The sequence below is a fragment of the Rhagoletis zephyria genome, unplaced genomic scaffold (genome assembly GCF_001687245.7).
Source record: "Rhagoletis zephyria isolate East Lansing unplaced genomic scaffold, Rhagoletis_zephyria_1.1 Rzeph_scaffold_01868, whole genome shotgun sequence".
In the NCBI taxonomy this organism is placed as follows: domain Eukaryota; kingdom Metazoa; phylum Arthropoda; class Insecta; order Diptera; family Tephritidae; genus Rhagoletis; species Rhagoletis zephyria.
In genome coordinates, this window is record NW_016158952.1 from 23,356 (window position 1) to 43,571 (window position 20,216).

General features: G+C 33.6%; 1 protein-coding gene across 1 annotated transcript in view; it reads right to left on the reverse strand.

Annotated features, from left to right (window-relative positions):
- Positions 1 to 20,216, reverse strand: part of LOC108365434 (uncharacterized) — a gene marked incomplete at its 3' end in the record, with an annotated part of 85,113 nt that overhangs the window by 23,242 nt on the left and 41,655 nt on the right. The window contains exons 2-3 of the mRNA XM_017619449.1: positions 2,048 to 2,156; positions 1,718 to 1,845 (exon numbers count right to left, since the gene is read on the reverse strand). Coding sequence (XP_017474938.1) covers positions 1,718 to 1,845; positions 2,048 to 2,156 — 237 coding nt within the window. The remainder of the gene's footprint in view (positions 1 to 1,717; positions 1,846 to 2,047; positions 2,157 to 20,216) is intronic.

Here is a 20,216-nt window from a genome sequence, read left to right on the forward strand (position 1 = left end):
CCCTCGTCTGATGAGTTCGACGTACTGCAGTTTAAATTTACCTACGCAAAACTGTACAGTTCGATTCGATAGGTCCGAGGAACCATAAACGCTGGTATTCCATTGTGTCATAGAGAGTTATAACTTATGACTTTGAAAATATAGTCTTCCGGAGGTGCTAAATGAGAAAATCCAGTGGTTGAGGAGACTCTATGAGTGAAAGTGTAGAATAAGTCATACCATAAAACACAAGCTGTCTCATCTGAGGGAACTTGTCATCAATATCGGACGATTTTACGACATATTTATAGGACCAAAGGAGGGACAGGTATGGCCTCAGTAAACAAGGACATTGAATAGGCTTGAATGAAGAAGACCAAAGCTGTTAATGGAGAAATTCTGCAAAAAAGTGGAAGGCCGTCATGAATCGTTATAATTCAGCGAATCCTCGCTTACGCTTCTTCTCAATGCTCGTTTCCCATCGAATTCTATACCATGTTAATCTACTTGCGTTGGCCTGCAGACTGTCCTGTTTCCTCTGGAAAAGTACCGCGGACTGACTGACTGGACAAACAACTGGTTTAAGCCCGTTAAGTCTGTACAACTTCAAAGAGTTGCAAATGTGCCATATTGCAGACTCAGTGCGATCTACGTGAATCAAGTAGACTTTGGATATTTTTCAGAACTTGAAAAATTCTGCGTGGGCAACGTTTATTCGGCAATGAGAAAAAAATGCTGACGTGTCTGCCAAGATTTTCAGACTGATGATTTCTTATGCCGCAAATCGCACCGCCATCAGGCAAGGAAGCTTCGGCTATCTTTTAAACAGGTGTATGAGTGTCCACCATTCTTTGGGCATTTCGACTCCATACCAGAAGAAACGGACCGGGTGCCTACCGAGACTGGCTACCATCATTGGATCCTTTAAACATGTCCTTTAAACAAGGGCGTGTCCGCATTAATATTTTAGACTGACTGACTTCTGCAGGGAAGTTGTAGCCGAGGTAATCGCCATAAAGGTAGTCAATTGCCGGCACTCTAGTTTATTATCTAGCAGAAGGGTAATTCTCTGACAGCCAAATCACAGTCAGATCTTTATCATCGCTAATGGTGCGACACAAAATGGTCAATGAATGTCTGGCCTTACTCTGGGTACCTTTCTGATTACTTTCAAGTCACGCTGAATCGGGTTGCTTGCCTATTGACTTGGCTAGACAGAGCATCTTTAAGGTTATCTCTTCTGATAAAAAAAAGTATAAGACTAGTTGTGGTACCAGTGGACTTTTCCTAGATTGATGGGATTTTAATCGGCTCAGCTTGCGCTATGAGATGGCCACTAAATGATTGGTTCTTCTGGGTGATAGTTGACAGCCGGCTATCAAGGAGCTTCTTCAGTGGGCTGGGCAAAAGTTCTGGCAGGGATCCGGACAGCGCGCGGTTCATCAGAAACCAATGCGTTACGCCTTATTATAATTATGAGGTTACATTGCCCTAGCTACGTGGAAGATGACATTTGCAAGGCTGAAGTCTTACCAAAACTTCCCAGGAACTTAATTGGCTAGAAATTAGCAATCTAAGTATGGACTTTATTTTCAGTAGTATAATAATAAAGTTTTTATACGGCTATTGAAGTCATCACATCAGATGATAGGGAATAGTGTATAAATCAAAATCCTAATTTTACACTGTAAAGAATAATTCTTATATATTTACATATATTTTTTTTTTATGTACTCACCCTTGCTAACCGATTGGCATGTCCACCTCTCGCATCTGTATACTCCGAACCAATAATGAACTCGTGCGACTTGTATGCCAATTCGGGACATTTTTTTCGCCTAGGTAACGGTGGCTCATTCGTTGGACCTGTTAATGAAGCTTAAGATAGTTTTGAATAGTAACTGAAGTTAAGCGTTCAAGCACATTTTAGTTTTCATAAAAAGTTTTACAAATTTTTAAATACTTCTACATATTTATGTACATATATAAGTAGTTGTAAGTAGCGTAAGCGCATAAACTTTAAATTAATTTAATACATAATTTAGTTATGCAAAGAGTTCAAACTCACCGATAAATTGACTGGGATTGGGCGCTGGTGCACGACGCACCACTTCAGGCCGCGAATTGCCAGTGAACTCATGCCAGCGATAAGTGCTCCGATACTCCGAATGGAGCTGCTGGAAATGAATAAATTGAAAGTGTAAGGAATTAATTTGGATGTTGTAAGTACTTTATGCTTAAAATTACGGACTTATAGTACCATGGTGCCAACCAAAAAAATGGTGGCTAATATTTTAATTTTTTTTTTCCATAAAATGATGTGAAATTCCATGAAATCCATCATATAAATCAAAAAGTGAATTTTGAATTTTTTATTAGTTATGACTTTTTGCATTTCAACGTCTGTTTGCATTTCAGGTGACGATATACCTATTTTCAGCAGTAAAACCACCAATAGTTTTTCAAAATAGTTAATCTCTGGTACTTTATCAAGTGTGCCCGATTTTTAAAACATTGTTTGGGTATTTGATTATCAAAAGTATTCGACACTTCGCATCACACACATTACTGTCTACATACTTTAGGTTCATGTGCATTGCAGTGTAAAATTTTACCCCACGGACCCCAATGACAATTCATATCACACAAAAAAACACTAAAACGTTAGTTAACTTCCATCCATGAGTTGTAGTCATCCAGTATAGACAAAATAAAATCTGTTTTCCTTTTATCCCCAAGACTTACAAATCGAAGTAGGGTTTCACATAACTTTGTGCAAAGTGCAATATGAAATTACTCAAGGGGATGACAGCAACACTAAAATCGGCTGAAAAAATTTGCTTTCCTTTGGCGACTTTCCAGTTTTTGTTTATATCTTTTACCAATGTATTTGGAAGCCACAAACAGCACAGACAACAACGCTTAATGGTTAGCCATTGCGGTTGACAGAGAGGACATAAGCGAACACGAGGCCTTTCAGCAGCGTATAAACACATTCAAGCACATACACAGAAATANATGTGTTTGATTTGTTTAAAATTTTTAGGGTTGATGGACAAACATAAGTAATAAATAAATATGAAATTTGAGCTTGAATCATACATTTTTTAAAATTTTACAGCACAAAAACCAAAACAAATCGATTTAATAGTTTTCCAAATATCTCGAGAACGGGGCGCGGAAAAAAGTTGACAAATAATCAAAATGCTCTTTTTTTCTTGAAAAATTTTTCACATACAAATTTTTTGATAAACAAATTGGTTTCTGAAAATATGCCATCTCAAAAAAAAAATAAAATACTCTATGAAAAGAAATATTTTTTTTTAAATTTTTTTTTTCTTGAAAAATTTTTCACATACAAATTTTTTGATAAAAAAAATTGGTTCTTGAAAATATGCCATCTCAAAAAAAAAACTAAAAAAATCACAATGGTAGCTCTGTGTGTTGCGCATTATTTAAGTATGGTATTTCGGGGTGCACTCTACCATAATTTGAGTTATGATGAGTTAAAATGAGAACATTACAAATATAAAAATTTTTTAAATTTTTTTTTCATACTTTTTTTGCAGTTTTGTAGCCCATTAAATTTAAGTATAACAAAGTGCAAGCTTTAAGCGATTGCCAAACTAACGGTTTTGCACATTTTCTTCCATAAGAAAAAAGTGCAAAAAGCCGTAAGCATAAAAAATATTAAAAATCAAAGCAATTTTGCAGTAGCTTAAAACTTGCACCTTATTATACGAAAATTTAATGTGCTACAGAACTGCATACTCAAAAAAAAAATCCCAAAAAAAAATGTTAAAAAAAAAATTTTAAATTTGTAATGTTCTCTTTTTACCCAACATCGGTGTAAAAAAAAAACAATTCATAACTGCAAATTTTTACCAAAATTTCAAACTTTTTATTCAGGATCTTTAGAAAAAAAATTGGTATGCAGTTTTGTAGCCCATTAAATTTTAGTATAATAAAGTGCGAATTTGAAGTTATTTATTATATGTTCTTTGTTAGACAGTGAACTAGGCTTTTATAAAAAAATAATATTAAACATTAAATAAACAAAAAATAATAAAAAAAATAAATTTGAAATTTAAAATTTAATTGGTGTTCCTAATACTTTTGGCCAGGCCTGTACAAATGCACAACAGCAGTAATCCTTGTAGCTGCTGCTGTTGGCTCATGATTAATGCATTTGCAATGCCCACATGACAGCTTGTAACCAAAATTGAATTTATACAAATCACAACAATAAAACAGCAGAAGAGACAAAAATGAGTAGGACAGTTTTGAGGGAAAAACTAGCACTATACATGTGCATATACATATATATAGTACATAGATAACAGACAGCCAATGACAAGCTGCAAATGCACACACACACAAACGTGATGCTTACATCGACTTAAAGCATTGAAGGTTCTGCTGCTTCAAAGTATTTAAGTGCTGTGTACACTTTTAGTAGATTTACACTGCTGGAAGGATTAAAATCAGTTGAGGTGAATCTGCGACTTTAAGTGAGCAGAAAATCAATAAAAAAAAACAAGTGCATATTGAAACAGCTGCCTGCCTGCAATCAAAATCCAAAAGTCATTAAATCACCGCCCCAGCCAACCATCCTGCTCCTCTGGGATATGCTGCGCTGCAATTTAAATCTAAAATTGCGTTTAAAAAATTTGTGACTCCCCAAAGTGGTTTGCCAACATTCCAGCTAGCATGCAACCTCGCAAATGTAAAGTTGATAAGCGCGCAGCTAAAACAACAAAAAATAACTAACTGCATAAAAAAAGAATCAGCTTAACGAGCAACTTTGCTTTACGAGCGGCAGCGGTGGGTCATTTGTACACCCGCCCACCTACCTACGAACATACGTAAATACATACATACAAAAATACTGAACAACAAACACATGTAAACAGGTATCGAAGTACATTTATAACAGTAATCATTGCATCATCCTTGCGCCACCCTTTCACCTCTGCAGTCACACTGACCGACAAACGAGTGGTCTACGTAAATTGCCCGGCCAAGTGCCAAACAGCTGACTGCATTGCGTCGCACGCTGGTCATTGGCTGCTACATAGCAGTCGCCACTAAGGGGTGGATCAAACAATTAGCTAAGTTTACGACTGGCATGGCAGCACCGGCAGTGTTGGCGGGAGGCGACAAAGGTGGCGAGTACGGTGACGGCAACAACAGACCTCAAATGGCCAAGTGCAGCCGGCAGGTTGCACACAATTTTTGTATTGATTTTATGGAGTTAAATAAGTGGGTTAAGCGGTGCAGCAGTAAACAATTGGCTGCAAACAAAAAAATACACAAGCCAAGTCAGAAAATGTGGAAAACACGAGTACTTGTAATAAATAGCTATAACGAGGTGGAAATTCAAAATGGTAGAGCAATAGGGAGTTGACAATGCAATTTGAAGGCAATTGGCTTTAGGGACGTACAAAGAGCGCAGTGCGTACAGTGTGTGCGATGATTGAAAGTACTATGGCCTTTCTTTTATTTTTCATAATATTACACTTCTTAGTTATATGTTTAGTATATACTGTATTATATATATTATATAATTATGATTAATTGGTTTTATTTCAAAATTTTTAAGATGGAGTAAAAACGTTGATTCTTTGACTTAGCGCAAAACAAATTTTAGGGGCTTTAAAGTGCGGCACAAAGACGGCAATAGTTGACGGGTATCCGACTATCGACCAAAGCCATGCATTATTTAGGTACTCAACCTCGTCGTACCGGCACAATACACATTAGTCTGTCAGCAAAAACAAAAGTTCAATGTCCAGATTTGACCCTTTTCGACTATTTGCTTTTTCAACATGCGAAAAAAAATAATACGGCAGTTAGGAAAGACACACCTGGAAACTTCGTTAGGAAATTGGGGGCGAAACTATTACGTACTCATTTTATAGGTAGTACCAGGTTGACCGAGCTTTGCCCGTAGTGAATATATGTACTTTTTAAAGTTTTCATTTTGGCAATAAACAAAAAAAAAAAATTGGATTTCGATATCTATTAAGTAAATTCCTTGCTTTAAAGTTTAGGTGGCAACCCTTTTCCCGAATGCGCTGGAATGAATGGTACATATCTTGAGCGTATATGTACTATGTATACATAAAAAAAAATTGCTGATTGAAATTAACAAAATAAAAATTGTTATTACATAGAAGCGTGGCAACGCTGATGGAAAATATTTTCGGACCAAAGTTCTCAACAATATCTTTGATTTGATATCCATATTGTGATGTTTAGATAAATTGTGTAAAATCGAAAATAAGTGGCAACTTTACAGTATTATCCTAAGAGATAATATTTTGTATAAGGGAAAGCATTGTTTAAGTACCTTCTCTTGGTGCCCATGAATAGTAATTTTTTTAATTTTTTTTTCTAAACAAAAAATTAAATAATATGTGATTCAAAATAGGTGGCAACCCTATTAAAAATATAAACGAGATGGATTTTTTAATTAAATTGCAACTAATTTCGAATAGGTGGCAACTTTATACGAGTCTTCTCGGAGAAACGCCTATTCAGATAACCTTAAAATGGATATATATATATATATATATATACAATAATTGCTCATTTAATGTAATAAGATGTATGTATCATCATTATGGAAAGGGATTAAGGTAATCTTCAAATCATCTCCTAAAGGGGTATAAGCTAATTACATAGACTCGTCGACTCTGACATTGGAACTATATATCTTAAGCAGTGATGGACACACTTAAGTAATTTGGTATTTAAGGTACCAGTTTGGATACCAGATATTCCGATACTAAGTACAGTATGCCTTCGGTAAAAGCAACCGGTAAAATTTCGGAAAGATGCGTTGAGTGAAGTTGTTGCAATAACAGACATGAGAATTTAAACCGGTAATACATGTATCAACAGTAAAATAATATTACTATGGTTAAACAGTAAGAGTCAAATATATTATTATGGTTATTAACAAAGCTGCAAAAGCTATTTAGACTTATAAAAGGTTTCGTGGTAAAATTAAGACCATGCGACATAATCATCTCTAATTTTACTGGCACAAGATTACAGATTATCAAAGATGGAACGCGGGATAGGTGCAAGAATTTTCATTGATAAACTCTATTTGGAGCTATCCTTTCCCCTACCGGATAATTTCCACGCGGAATTCTACGGTTGATGAGGCGGTAAGGCCCACAAAACAATATGCATCCGTGAGAATGGTGAAAATGGTTTCATTAAGCTTCGCGGCAATATAGGCGCGCCCTCTTCCGCGGTTAGATTCCAAGTTATTAAAGACTTTAGCAAGAGTTGGTGTCCATTTATCATCAACTCCAAATTACCCTAATACTTCTGAGTAAGGCAGCGGAAGCAAACGGCGACTCTCACTAAATATGAGAAATTAAAGTTGTAGCAAAAAGGGAGCAAAGAAAAAATATTACATAGATAAGAAATGATCAATAATCACATTTCGACACACTGTTTTCGAGCACAAATTATTATTCAACTCTACTCATTACCAATGGCAGGCACGTAGCTAAGAGTGCACTTACTCGCCTATTCATATGAATATGTAAACTTGCATGCAAACACATCCATTGACAATTGTATTTGTAAACCAATGTTACTTGGGATTGGCGTTTTACTGCCACTGATACTGCCATGCGCACAAGTGCAGTACATTAGGATGGTCCAAAATAAATAAAGGCGGAATTTTAAACCTCTCACTAACTAGGATTGTTCTATGGCCAAAACAAACAAATGGTAAAATAAACAGTTGGAAATTATTACCGGAAGTCTCCTGAAGAGAAACAGAGTTTTCAGATCGCGCTTTGAGCGACCTCATAATATTTTTTGTTTTCAAAATAAAAAAAATCCGGGCTACATTTTTTTCTATATAAAACCAACTTAGAGGGTAAGAGCTCTAAAATTCGGGTCTTACTTTTTTCACGTGCATTTTGGACCATCCTAAGGTGCATACGTATGTAAAAAAAAAATGTGTGTGATTGTACATATTTTGTATCAGTACAGCCATGCACTGCTGTTTTGCTTATTTGTTAGTAAAGCGCAAAAAATTTAATTGCCATACAACATGCAAACAATGCACCAACTACAGTGCCCGTATTACAATAAATTCTTTATGAAGAGAAAAGCTTACATACCCCCTGTATTTAAGTACATATGTATTGTACTTAAATGTATGTACGTACTGGTATACATTTGTAAGTACAAATAAATGAGTATGTCATAGGCAATAATGCTTTCGCACAACACGTGCCTCTGCTGCAGGCGTCTATGGCTCAGCGCTATTCCGTGCAGGAATTCCATTTGATAATAATGCAATAATAATTGATTTTTTTATAATTTAAAATTGCAGATGCTCAAATATGTTACGTGTCCAAAGCAATTGTCAAGACCGACGATGCATATACGCAGCAAAATTTATAGTAGAAACCACGGAAGCTATACCACAGCCTATTCACGAATTTATAAGTGATAATAAAATCCGTTGGATTAGGGGTTGAGGCACTTTTGGTAAATAAATGTGTAAGATATAATTCCGATACTAACAAGACAATATTCTTATTAAGTCTCATCGAAAATTCCTTGTCGTTTAAAGAATAAATGGAATGCCGCATTATACTAAAGCCAGCATTTCGACATACATAAGCTACTATTCCATATGAACACAGATATGTACATAGTTAGATAGATATTACTTTTCACTAGAACCCTAACCCATAACATTTTCTAACTAAAGTTGACTGGCAATTCATATTTTAATATTTCATTTAGCTTGTGTATAAGTTAAACAAATTCAACTTTCCAAAAGGTGGCATTGTGACACAAATTACAATTAACTGATGAATTAAGTTGCATTTAATTTTTTGAACAGCGCCAACTCCTAAATACATAACCACCTTTCAATAATTCATTTGACTAATTAAATAATTAACATAACATTTTTTTTTAAGGTGGCAACCCTCTTCAAATATTACTAATTTAAACTAAAAAAATTATTTAAATTTCCTACGTTTAAATAGGTTGCAACGTACTTCAAAATATTTTCAATAGCTACGCTCTTACGTCTGTCACACATATGGTGGTAAATATTACAACTACCATAGTTAAATTGAGTTAAATTTTTTTTAAATAGGTGGCAACCTTTCAAGATGTACTTAGAAAATTAAGCATTTTCCAAACCATTTTGGTTGATACTCATATTCTAATAACTCATTTAGCTTTTCAAATAATTTTAATAACTCTTATTTTTGAAAGGGTGGCAACTATTTTCGAAAAACTAAAACCTCGTGGCACATTTCATTTTTCAAAATCGAACGAACGGTGCGGATCAAATGCCATTGATTATTAAATAATTTGAATTAAATTTTTTAACAGGTGGCAACTCTTTTCGAAAAAATTAAACCTTATTGCGCATCTATAGGGCAAGCCCTTTAACTTGACACTTAGTTTTTGAAAATCTAAAAAACGGTGCATATCTGATGACCTGGACAAAAAATTGCTTCGCGTATTAAATATATAGATTATAAAAAATATATATAAATAGGTGGCAGTCTTCGTTGAAAAATTTCTGTTTTAAAGCTATTTCATTTGATAATAAATTTGTTTGATTTGGTTAAGCGGTTTGTTTATTATTACGAAAGCACTTTCAATGCGGACTTAAAAAATATTTGGCCAAGTTTAACTTTCATTGCTGGACTTAAAAAATAAAAGTCCGGGCTGACTGATTATTTTATTTCAAATATAATAAAAGTCCAAAGATAACTTTTTTTAAAGACTTTTTATTGTAAAAGTTATAAAAGTCCCGATCCCTGGTTTCAATTTTTTAAAAAAGGCCACTGCAACTACATTATATTACTAAATACATTAAAAAATTAATAAAAATGAATACTTAAGGATCTGAAAAAGTTTAATAAAGAATTGCAGACAGTGGTATTCAAACCCACGACCTCGTGTCTCGCTTAATCCGCAATATGCCTGGCTACAGCTTTGATCATATCAACTGCGCCGTTAAGGCGGATGAACGTTGCCGTCTGTCTATGCTTTAATTTTGTATTCCTAATATAAAGAATGTAGTTATCAAATCTGTATAGGCGTTCTACAATATCTGCTTGCCTTTGTGATTTAGAAGAACAAAAAGAAAAATTAGATAGTATTTAAGCCCTATTCTGAATATTTACTGTTGATTTCTGCAAGTGTGGACGAGTAAATTCATTCACAACAAGAACATAAACATAATTACTAGAAAAAAGCTTATCTTATATCAATTTCAAGTGCTGATAATTAACATGAATATTTTGTGCTAAATGACTCCTAATTAATACTAACTACTAGAATTAGTTTTGCAAATCTACTAGGAGCCACCGGCGTTTCGACCAACGCTTTCAACGGCACGTTACGGTAAGCAAATTGTTTGAAATAGAAAAAAATTGCTAATAACCTATAATTTTGATGTGAATGACAGCTACGCACGCGACGCTTACCAACCAAAAATGACTGGAGTAGACTAACTGACTGCGTTGCGCATTTTAGCCGGTGTAACTGAAGCAACGCTGGATTATGATTAAGGGAACGCATTGAGAGGGTTGGTTGCTTATTTGATTTAGTGTATTTCATGGAACGCAGCTACGCTAAGGGTAGAGGTTCCATAACAAGTGTCAAGTTCAATGTACATTTTTGAACCATTTTTTATTTTGTTGTTACTTGTGGGTGGTATTGGCATTTGGATATGAAGCCGTACACATTTTATGCCTACACTAGCGGCAAAAAGTATTGGCACAGCAAGATTTTCACAATATATGCAACAAGTTTTTTCCTAGTATTTTTCCGCCAATTTTCTATAAAAATATGGTTCAGTCTAAAACAAAAAACATTAAAATATTTGGTCCTAAACTCAGTTCATGCAAAGTTTCAACTTTTTGATCAGACTTTTTAGAATTTTTTTGAGTACGCAGTTTTGCAGCCCATTAAATTCTAGTAAAAAAAATGCAAGTTTTGAGTTAGTCAAAAATCGCATTGGTTTTTGAGAATTTTTTTTTTTTGAAGATGTTTTGCATTTTTTCAATATAAAGTATTTTCGAAAAAAAAATTTTTGTATGGAAGAGACTGCGTGGAAAAAATTGCCAAAAATCAACGATAATTCCTTGTACTTCATTATAATGCAATTGATTGGGCTACAAATCTGCATACTCAAGACTATAAAAAATCTGATTAAAAAGTTGAAAATATGCATGAAGATTATTTGAATTTTCGTGAGTAGTGCACAAAGTTAAGGAATAATATTTTAATGTTTTTTTCGTGTAGAATGAACCATATTTTTATAAAAAATTTGGCGAAAAATATTAGCATAAAATTTGTGCATATATTGCGAAAAATTTGCTGTGCCAATACTTTTTGCCGGCAGTGTACATACATCCACACGTTTATACCTCAGGGATTATAGTGTGCGCATATTTTCTTTTTTTAATTTTTCAATTTTGAACGAAATACGAACTCTTCCCACACGTCACGTGTGCACGAAAAAGCCATCGCAGTGCTCACCGGTAAGCCATCAACAAAATACACTTATGAATACTGACTTGCCCACTTTAAGTGTCATCAATCAAGAATTCAGTGCATTTTTAATAACATTCGAAACCACTGTCTGCTCTCCTTTTGCAGCATTCATACACACACACAAACATATGTAATTCTTAATCTGTGTATGCCACATATTTTACACGTTGCAATTAATCACCATTGCATTTATAAAACATATCGATTTATTCATGCTCAAGTCAAGGAGACACACTCAATATGGTAGGAGGACTTGGCGAATCGCATATCAGAGACACTCACATCCATAGAAAAACATGCATACATGCATACATAAATACATACGCGTGCAACTTCAAATGCCACTCACCACAACGGCGAGCAGACAGTCGCCATTTGATGGCAGATTCCACTCATGACATAGATATTTATCTACATACATACATGTTTTTCTTCATGCAAGGTAGGTTCATTGAGCGCAACGTTTGTGTTTTACTGCGATATATTTCACTGGAAATTTATGTTTTCTTCATTATTTATGGTTAAGTGAATTGTTTGTGATGTGTCATAAAATTATGCACAAATGCTTGTATAGCGTATGCGATAGAAGGTTCAAAAAAGAACGTTTAATCAATCCATTAGAAAATATCTCTTATTGTGAAGTATTTATGTAAGTACTGAAATGACAATCAACTTTTAAAGCACAGAAGTAAAATTTGATCAAGAATTTATTTTATTGTAAGTAATAGCTATTTGGCAGTAAGTGTCGGGGAAAAACTGGTAGTGTTTAGACGACTAGCAACACCTAGTGCCTAAAGTTATGCTACATCCCCAATCAACTAATAGTATCAAACCGGATATAAAGCGCGTACATAAAAATATGTTCGAAGCAGAGATGTTGCGAATATTTCGCATTCGCATTCGTTATGCGAATGATTCGCATAATTTTACACGTTCGCATTTGACATTCGCATTCGCATCACATGATACGAATGTTTTGCTAGACTCGGCCGTGGTTTCCTCGAAATTTCAGGCTGAGTTAGTGTCCGGAAGGATTTCTGTCGGCTGGATGTAATGATAGGTGGATTTTCGCTATTTTTGTAGGTACTGGCCTAAACCGGCTCGAATGCAGCAAATGCAAAATGAAAGTGGGTAGCATATGACGTTTTTTCAATGCGCACTATACTCCTTTGAATGGTCGTCGACGGATACCCCCAGTCCCGCACATGTTTCCACGTGGATGAAGGTCCAAGTTGATTTTTATTATTTTTAGACTTATTAGTTGAAGTTTTTGAACTTTTTACTCGCCGACCATCACCAAAGGAAGAGAAGGATAACAATTTGCCATATATTGAGGTAGTCGGGTAATGTCAGCCAGTGTACCTAACAGCTGCTTGTGGCAGCCGCAGTTTGGCATGTGTGAATGAAAGAAGAAGAAGCATGGTTACTAAAAATGGTTTCAGGCTGAGCTAAAAAAATTAAGTTTTGAAAAGGGATTTTAATGTTAAAAATAAATACAATTTAAAGGTAAAAATAGTTTACTAAAGCAATTTATAAATACTATAGAAATTACAAAAGATAAATGAAGGAATAAAAACTCCCGACTAAACAAAGCAGACTCCAGAAAACAAGTTTCTAAGAGAGTTTTATTTGTAACACATACGCGCTTGTACCGGCAACCGTACAAAGGAGTTTTGAGTCCAAAATTGGAGTAAATTTACATTTTTATAAGATTTGAACCGGCCATCGGCTAATTACCAAATGGAATAAGTTAGCATTTTTCCGAAATAGAAATTTTGATGCAGACCCTTTAAATGAGCTGAAAATGTTTATATCTAAAAAATTCTGACTTATTCCCTTTGATAATTCACCGAGTCCCTTGACAGCCAAGGGGTCATTTAATCGGTTCAGTTAAATTTATTTTAATTTTGTTCCATCTGAAATAGCTGATAAATCATTACGGTAATGCTTCCATTATCCATTGCGGGAAATTCAGTTGGCCAAAAAAACAACTATTTAAATTTAATTTTAGAGTTGTCCAAGGAAAATTTTTAATTTTGTGAGTGCAACCATAAATCATCAACACGAATTTCAGTGAACATGTCAGTTTTGATTGCAAAGGTCTATAGCTTATTATTGAAAGACAAACATATCCGTCCGAAGTAGATGCAGGTGCACATTTCTCCATAAAATTTGGAACAAATTTGAAGCGTCTAAGCAAAATATTTCTACACGTAACAATACTTTTTCCTACCAAAAATCAATTGAGTGTCTTTCTGTATAACAGCATATCAGACGATACAATCATTTTCCGCTTAAATCTTAAAGTTAAGAGCCTTATAAAAAGCAGTCACATTTTTGGTACTTATCATGCCTGAGTCCGTACTTAAATTTTAATTACTCAGCAAAAGAAAATTAAAAGGCACTAAAAGCGCTGCAATCCCAGCCAGCTGGCAAATATTTATAAAAAGTATAACCAGGTATACCACATCTAAACAATACATGAAACTATCGTACGTAACGATGGATTTAATTGAGCCACGAAGTTTGAAAGAAATTTCTATTCAACTCTGAGAATTTAATGCCTTTAGAGTTTTATGGCCCAGTTAGCTTTGCTGTCGCATTTCCTGTCACACATACTAGTTTACTCGCTTCCTGCCGCCTTTCACTTGAGAGCATTTTCTTTCTATTTATTTATGTATTTTTTTAAGTTTAATGGTGGCATAATAGCGGTCATATCAAATTATTTTCCAACCTCAGCTCACATCTGTGGTTGCATAAATGCGAATAAATATCACAAGCTATAAAAATGGAGTTAGTTTTTAATTGTTTTAGGTTGGCAGCAGCAATTACGGATTTAAATGCATATTGATTTACTACAACGCGAAATTTTAAACACCAAATTTTAGTTCTATTACACATAAGAATATATGCTAGCATGAAAGTATTGCAGCTGTGAGAGCGAGTTCAAATCTTATCCATTTTCAACAAAGGCAAAGGAGACTGTCATAATAAGTGCAATGACTTGAAGCGATATATTTAACCTTATTGGTATTTCATTTAATCTTAGCTTCTTTTAAATAAGAGTGAAAATTTGTGAAGCGGGCCACCATTTTTTCGAGGGTCGAACTTTTTTTGTGCAATTATCTGTTTATGCTTCACAACGATAAAAGAAAAATAAAAGTTTCACAATTTTTGGAAATTCGAATTATTTTGGAAGTTATATTTAGCTATTAAAATTTTTTGAAATTGCTTAGATTTTAATAGTTTTCTCGCGATTGGTAATACCGATTCAGTTTATATTTTAAACGGTTTAAAACAATGGTGTTTTCTTTCAACTTTTATTTTTTGTTAGGACATAATTTTTTTTTTATAAAAGCTATTAAATTTTTTTTAAAAACTACTGACTTCTCAGTTGCTTTAAAACCACCCTTTGGGCTAATATTGTTGTCGTTCTAGTTGTAATTATTTGCAGAACAAACATTTTTTTCCGCAATGCATTGTGACGAAAGTTATTCATGCTTTTCTCTTGACGCCCTATGTATTTTGTATAGAAAACGATGAAATGAGTATCGCAAGTGCGCTAGGCTCGCATCAATCGATACTTGTTGAAAAACTTATGCGAGGTAAATATCTATGGCAAACGTTTTCCATACAAAATACATTGGGCGTCAAGAGAAAAGCGTGAATGACTTTCGTCTCGATGCATTCCGGCTAATTTTTTTTTTGCAATTAATTGCCAATGGAACGTACTACAATATTATCCAAAAACGCGATTTTAAAGCGTAAAGTAATATTTAAAAAAATAAAAGTTTGGTAACTTTTATGAAAAAAAAAAAATTGTGACCAAATAACTAAGAAAAATGCGAAGAAAACATCATCATTCTTAAATGTTTAAAAAATTGGCAGAATCGGTATTGCCAACCGCGACAAAACAATTAAAATCTGAACAATTTCGAAAAAAGTCAATAGCTATACCTTCCAAAATAATTCTAATTTCGAAAAATTGTAAAACTTGTATTTTTCTATTATCTTTTTGAAGCATAAACAGATAACTGCACCACAAAGCTCGACCTTTGAAAAAATGGTGTGCCACTTCACAAATTCTTACTCCTTGCTTTTGATACTTTTTGATACTTTTTCTGCTTGGCAACTGATACTTTTTGTTTCAAGCTCACGGCAACGCTGTTTGGGAATAAATAGTATATCTCTGCCCACATGCGATATTCTGACCATTAGTGAACCTTTTTTGTTTTCCAGGAATCATTTTGCATTAATATTTTAAGAAAATACACTTTGTGGACAACTTAAAAGATAGTAAAATATATCAGCCTTTACGCCTTGATGCTTGCAGGAAACATACATGGCATAACAAGTAAATTAATAACTGCGTATACGCCATGTTGAACTCAGGCAGTTACATACTGGCAATACATTTACGACACAGTGACGCTGCGTGCACAGTGATTTATGTGAATGGAATAAAATCGCAAATTAAGTAAACGGCTGAATGCTTTAATATATCAGAGGGCGAAATATAGTAAAAAATACATAAATATACATAAAACCATGGCTGACGGCATAAATGCGCTCGAGTGAAAGGTGATAAAAAGTAAGTGGGCAACATTTACCATAAAAAAACGCATCCAATAATTAAAAAAAGGAAACATTACTTAATCAGCTAAATCGCTGTCAAGCAAAAACGGCTGACATTTAAACTGATTGACAGTGATTGCAGAAATTACAGTGATTTGTTTAACGACATAATATTCTTATTGCTTTAATTAATAAATACTCATCTTCAAGCTTGAATGTAAGCGCGCATACGCAAAATCCCAGCATTGAAAATTGTCAAAAGATTTTTCAACACAAAATGAAAACTTCCATAAATCTGTGCAAAATCTTCACTATCTCTAACTGGAAATACCCCAACCACATTTCCGCTATTCATTACCTATCAATACTTTGCTTAACATCATTACTACAGCCACGCTTACAGCTCAAAGGCGCCTGACTGCCGCTACAACTTTTCGTTTGTCCTCTAAGTATCCTTACAAGTCATTATGCAAACATGGCTTTGCGCATTGTTTTGCTTCGCTTTTATATTTGCTTGCTCGCCGCTGCGTCGCTCTCTATCCAAACGCGTACAATGAGATGTATGTATGCATAACATGGCTTTGTGTCATCGAAGTGACACTCGTGCTTGTCGACAAGTGCGAAAGAAGAAGGCATGGAAAATTTTTGCAAGAGAAAATCGAAGAAAAGCATGGGGAAGTGTATTTTATTTCAGAGAAGATATTTAGTAGTAGAAAATCGTAGGACACAATACCGACAAGCACATCACTAAAGTGTTTCTGCTTTTAATCAGATTTCTACTTTTTTGAGTGTGCTTCGCACGCACTGCAGTGGCTATAAATATCCTTTCCACTACTTGAAGTTTACGCTTGCCTCGCCTTGGTTTGCTCCGGTCGGTGTAATGAACTGTACAAAATTTGCTACAACATTATTGGCCCACTTTTATCGACGTGGATATTACCATTAAAAATTGCACGTACATACCCACAAATAGCTACATTAGGGTGCAACATCCTCAAAACAAAACAAAAAAATAATTTGGAGACTTTCGCCAAGATATTTCGGAAAAATATTAAGATGTGAGATGTGATTAAGTGAGCTGTACCCAGGAAATGCCTTCAANACAATACCGACAAGCACATCACTAAAGTGTTTCTGCTTTTAATCAGATTTCTACTTTTTTGAGTGTGCTTCGCACGCACTGCAGTGGCTATAAATATCCTTTCCACTACTTGAAGTTTACGCTTGCCTCGCCTTGGTTTGCTCCGGTCGGTGTAATGAACTGTACAAAATTTGCTACAACATTATTGGCCCACTTTTATCGACGTGGATATTACCATTAAAAATTGCACGTATGTACATGCCTACAAATAGCTACATTAGGGTGCAACATCCTCAAAACAAAACAAAAAAATAATTTGGAGACTTTCGCCAAAATATTTCGGAAAAATATTAAGATGTGAGATGTGATTAAGTGAGCTGTACCCAGGAAATGCCTTCAAACAAGGTGTTTTTGGAAAATAAAATTAGTTAAATTTTTTTTTTTCCAAAAATAACTTTGGATGATAGAAGAGTTTGTGCTTAGAAGGCTTGCACTAAAAAATGAAAAAAATATATCAAAAGAATCAAAATAATGCGATTTTTTAAGTTATTTTCAAATCTTTACAGCTCAAATAAATCTTTCGAAATATTTTGGCATACGTCTTTAAAAAGTATAGTTAATTTTTTTCAATGCGGTAGAAAACCTGCAACATTTTTTGTTGATGCGTCCTAATGTACTAAATGTATAGTAGTTGTAGGTTCATACGCCATGTAATGTATGGGTATTTTCGTGGTGGAATGTATTTTACTTTAATGGTGCCAAGTTTTTTTTTTAACTACCTCTACTATACAGTTTTTGAATTTATGGACACAATTATTGTAAACATGTCCATACTTATGTATAAGTATATTAAATACGCATATACATATGTACATACGTGCGTATGTCCCTTTTTGTGAAATTTTATTTGTTTGCAAAATTATCTGTTTTATTAAGCTATTTATTTTCTTTTATCTATCATCTTGACAGCATCATCACCCACATTATGCTTTAGCAAAATTGCAGTTTAGTACTTCTGCTAAGATTATGACATACTTATTGAAACATTACTTAAAATACATATTTATTTCGAAGAGTTTACCTAAAAAAAAAGAAAATAATATCCTCTCAGGAGCCCAAAGATAAACGAATAGCCAAACGGCTAGGGAATTTACTTCCTTTGCGATTCGAGTTTAAATATTCTCGATTAAAAATTTTAACATTTCATTTTTATGTTGCATGTGGTGCTTTATCCGGAAATTTGCCATTTTCCTTCAGTTACTTCTTTTTAACAAATCATTATGTTTAGCGCCGTTTTAATTTTTTGCATCATTTTAAGCAATTTAAAAGTTATTTACCCTAGTTAGCTACTTTTTATGAAGGCTGCTCCGAAAATTTAACGACTAGTAAAGAAAGTCAATCATTTGTTAATCAAATTGGATTTTCATTTTATTTTTTTCAAAGTATTTTTCATTACGATCAACATTATTCTATCGTGAAATATCGTAGATCGCCTAACTACCTAATAAACCTATATAACCGTGAAATTTCGATAACGGAATATATTTTGAAAATTCAAAAAATTTTGATTTGATAAATTGACAAATTTCAGTAAATCAGTAAATATCGATAACTCGATAAGTTCAAAGAACTCATTGCATTGCGATAGCTCGATAAATTTCGTTAGCTCTGTAAATAATGGTAATTAATTTCTCAAACTTCGATAATCCCATAAATTTTTAAAGCTCCAAAACTATCCGTAAATTTCGAAAAATAATTTTCTGCGATTCGGTAACTAAATTTTTTATGACTGAATTTATTTCGATTCCTATCGAGAATTTTTTAATAAATTCTCTTACTAAATAAAAGTAGAGAAAAAAATTTGTTTCATTAAAAATTCTTTTTTTTTTTGCAAGCGCTAGCAGAATAAAGAGGGTATAGGGATGAAATTTTGCCACAATTTTTTTTTTTGCGACTAACAACGAAATTTTCATATGGGGCTGAAATAAAAAAAAAAACAGTCAGTGTATTTGATATAATCATGTATATACTAGTTAGTCATTTATTATTCTGTCACTTATTACTGATCGGATAAGAAACACGAGGCTAATATTTGCTANTGAAATTTTATTTGTTTGCAAAATTATCTGTTTTATTAAGCTATTTATTTCTTTTTTTATCTATCATCTTGATAGCATCATCACCCACATTATGCTTTAGCAAAATTGCAGTTTAGTAGTTCTGCTAAGATTATGACATACTTAAATATTAAAACATTAAATCCTTTGCAATTCGAGTTTAAATATTCTCGAACAAAAATTGCCACATTTTAAATAGTACATTTACACTTTTTATGTTGCATGTGGTGCGTTTAAACCTATATAACCGTGAAATTTTGATAACGAAATATATTTTGAAAATTCAAAAAATTTCGATTTGATAAATTCACAAATTTCAGTAAATCGGTAAATATCGATAACTCGATAAGTTCAAAGAACTCGTTGCATTGCGATAGCTCGATAAATTTCGTTAACTGTGTAAATAATGATAATTCAATAAATATCAATAGCTTCATAAATTTCTCAAACTTCGATAATCCCATAAATTTTTAAAGCTCCAAAACTATCCGTAAATTTCGACAAATAATTTTCTGTGATTTGGTAACTAAGTTTTTTTATGACTGAATTTATTTCCATTCCTATCGAGAATTTTTTAATAAATTCTCTTACTAAAAAAAAGTAGAGAAAAAAATTTGTTTCATTAAAAATTCTTTTTTTTTTGCAAGCGCTAGCAGAATAAAGACGGTATAGGGATGAAATTTTGCCACAATTTTTTTTTTTGCGACTAACAACGAATTTTCATATGGGACTGAAAGAAAAAAAAACATTCAGTTTATTTGATATAATCATGTATATACTAGTTAGTCATTTATTATTCTGTCACTTATTACTGATCGGATAAGAAACACGAGGCTAATATTTGCTTATTTGAACGATGAGAATACTCCAAGAGAAAAAGTTTTAATTTCGTTTCC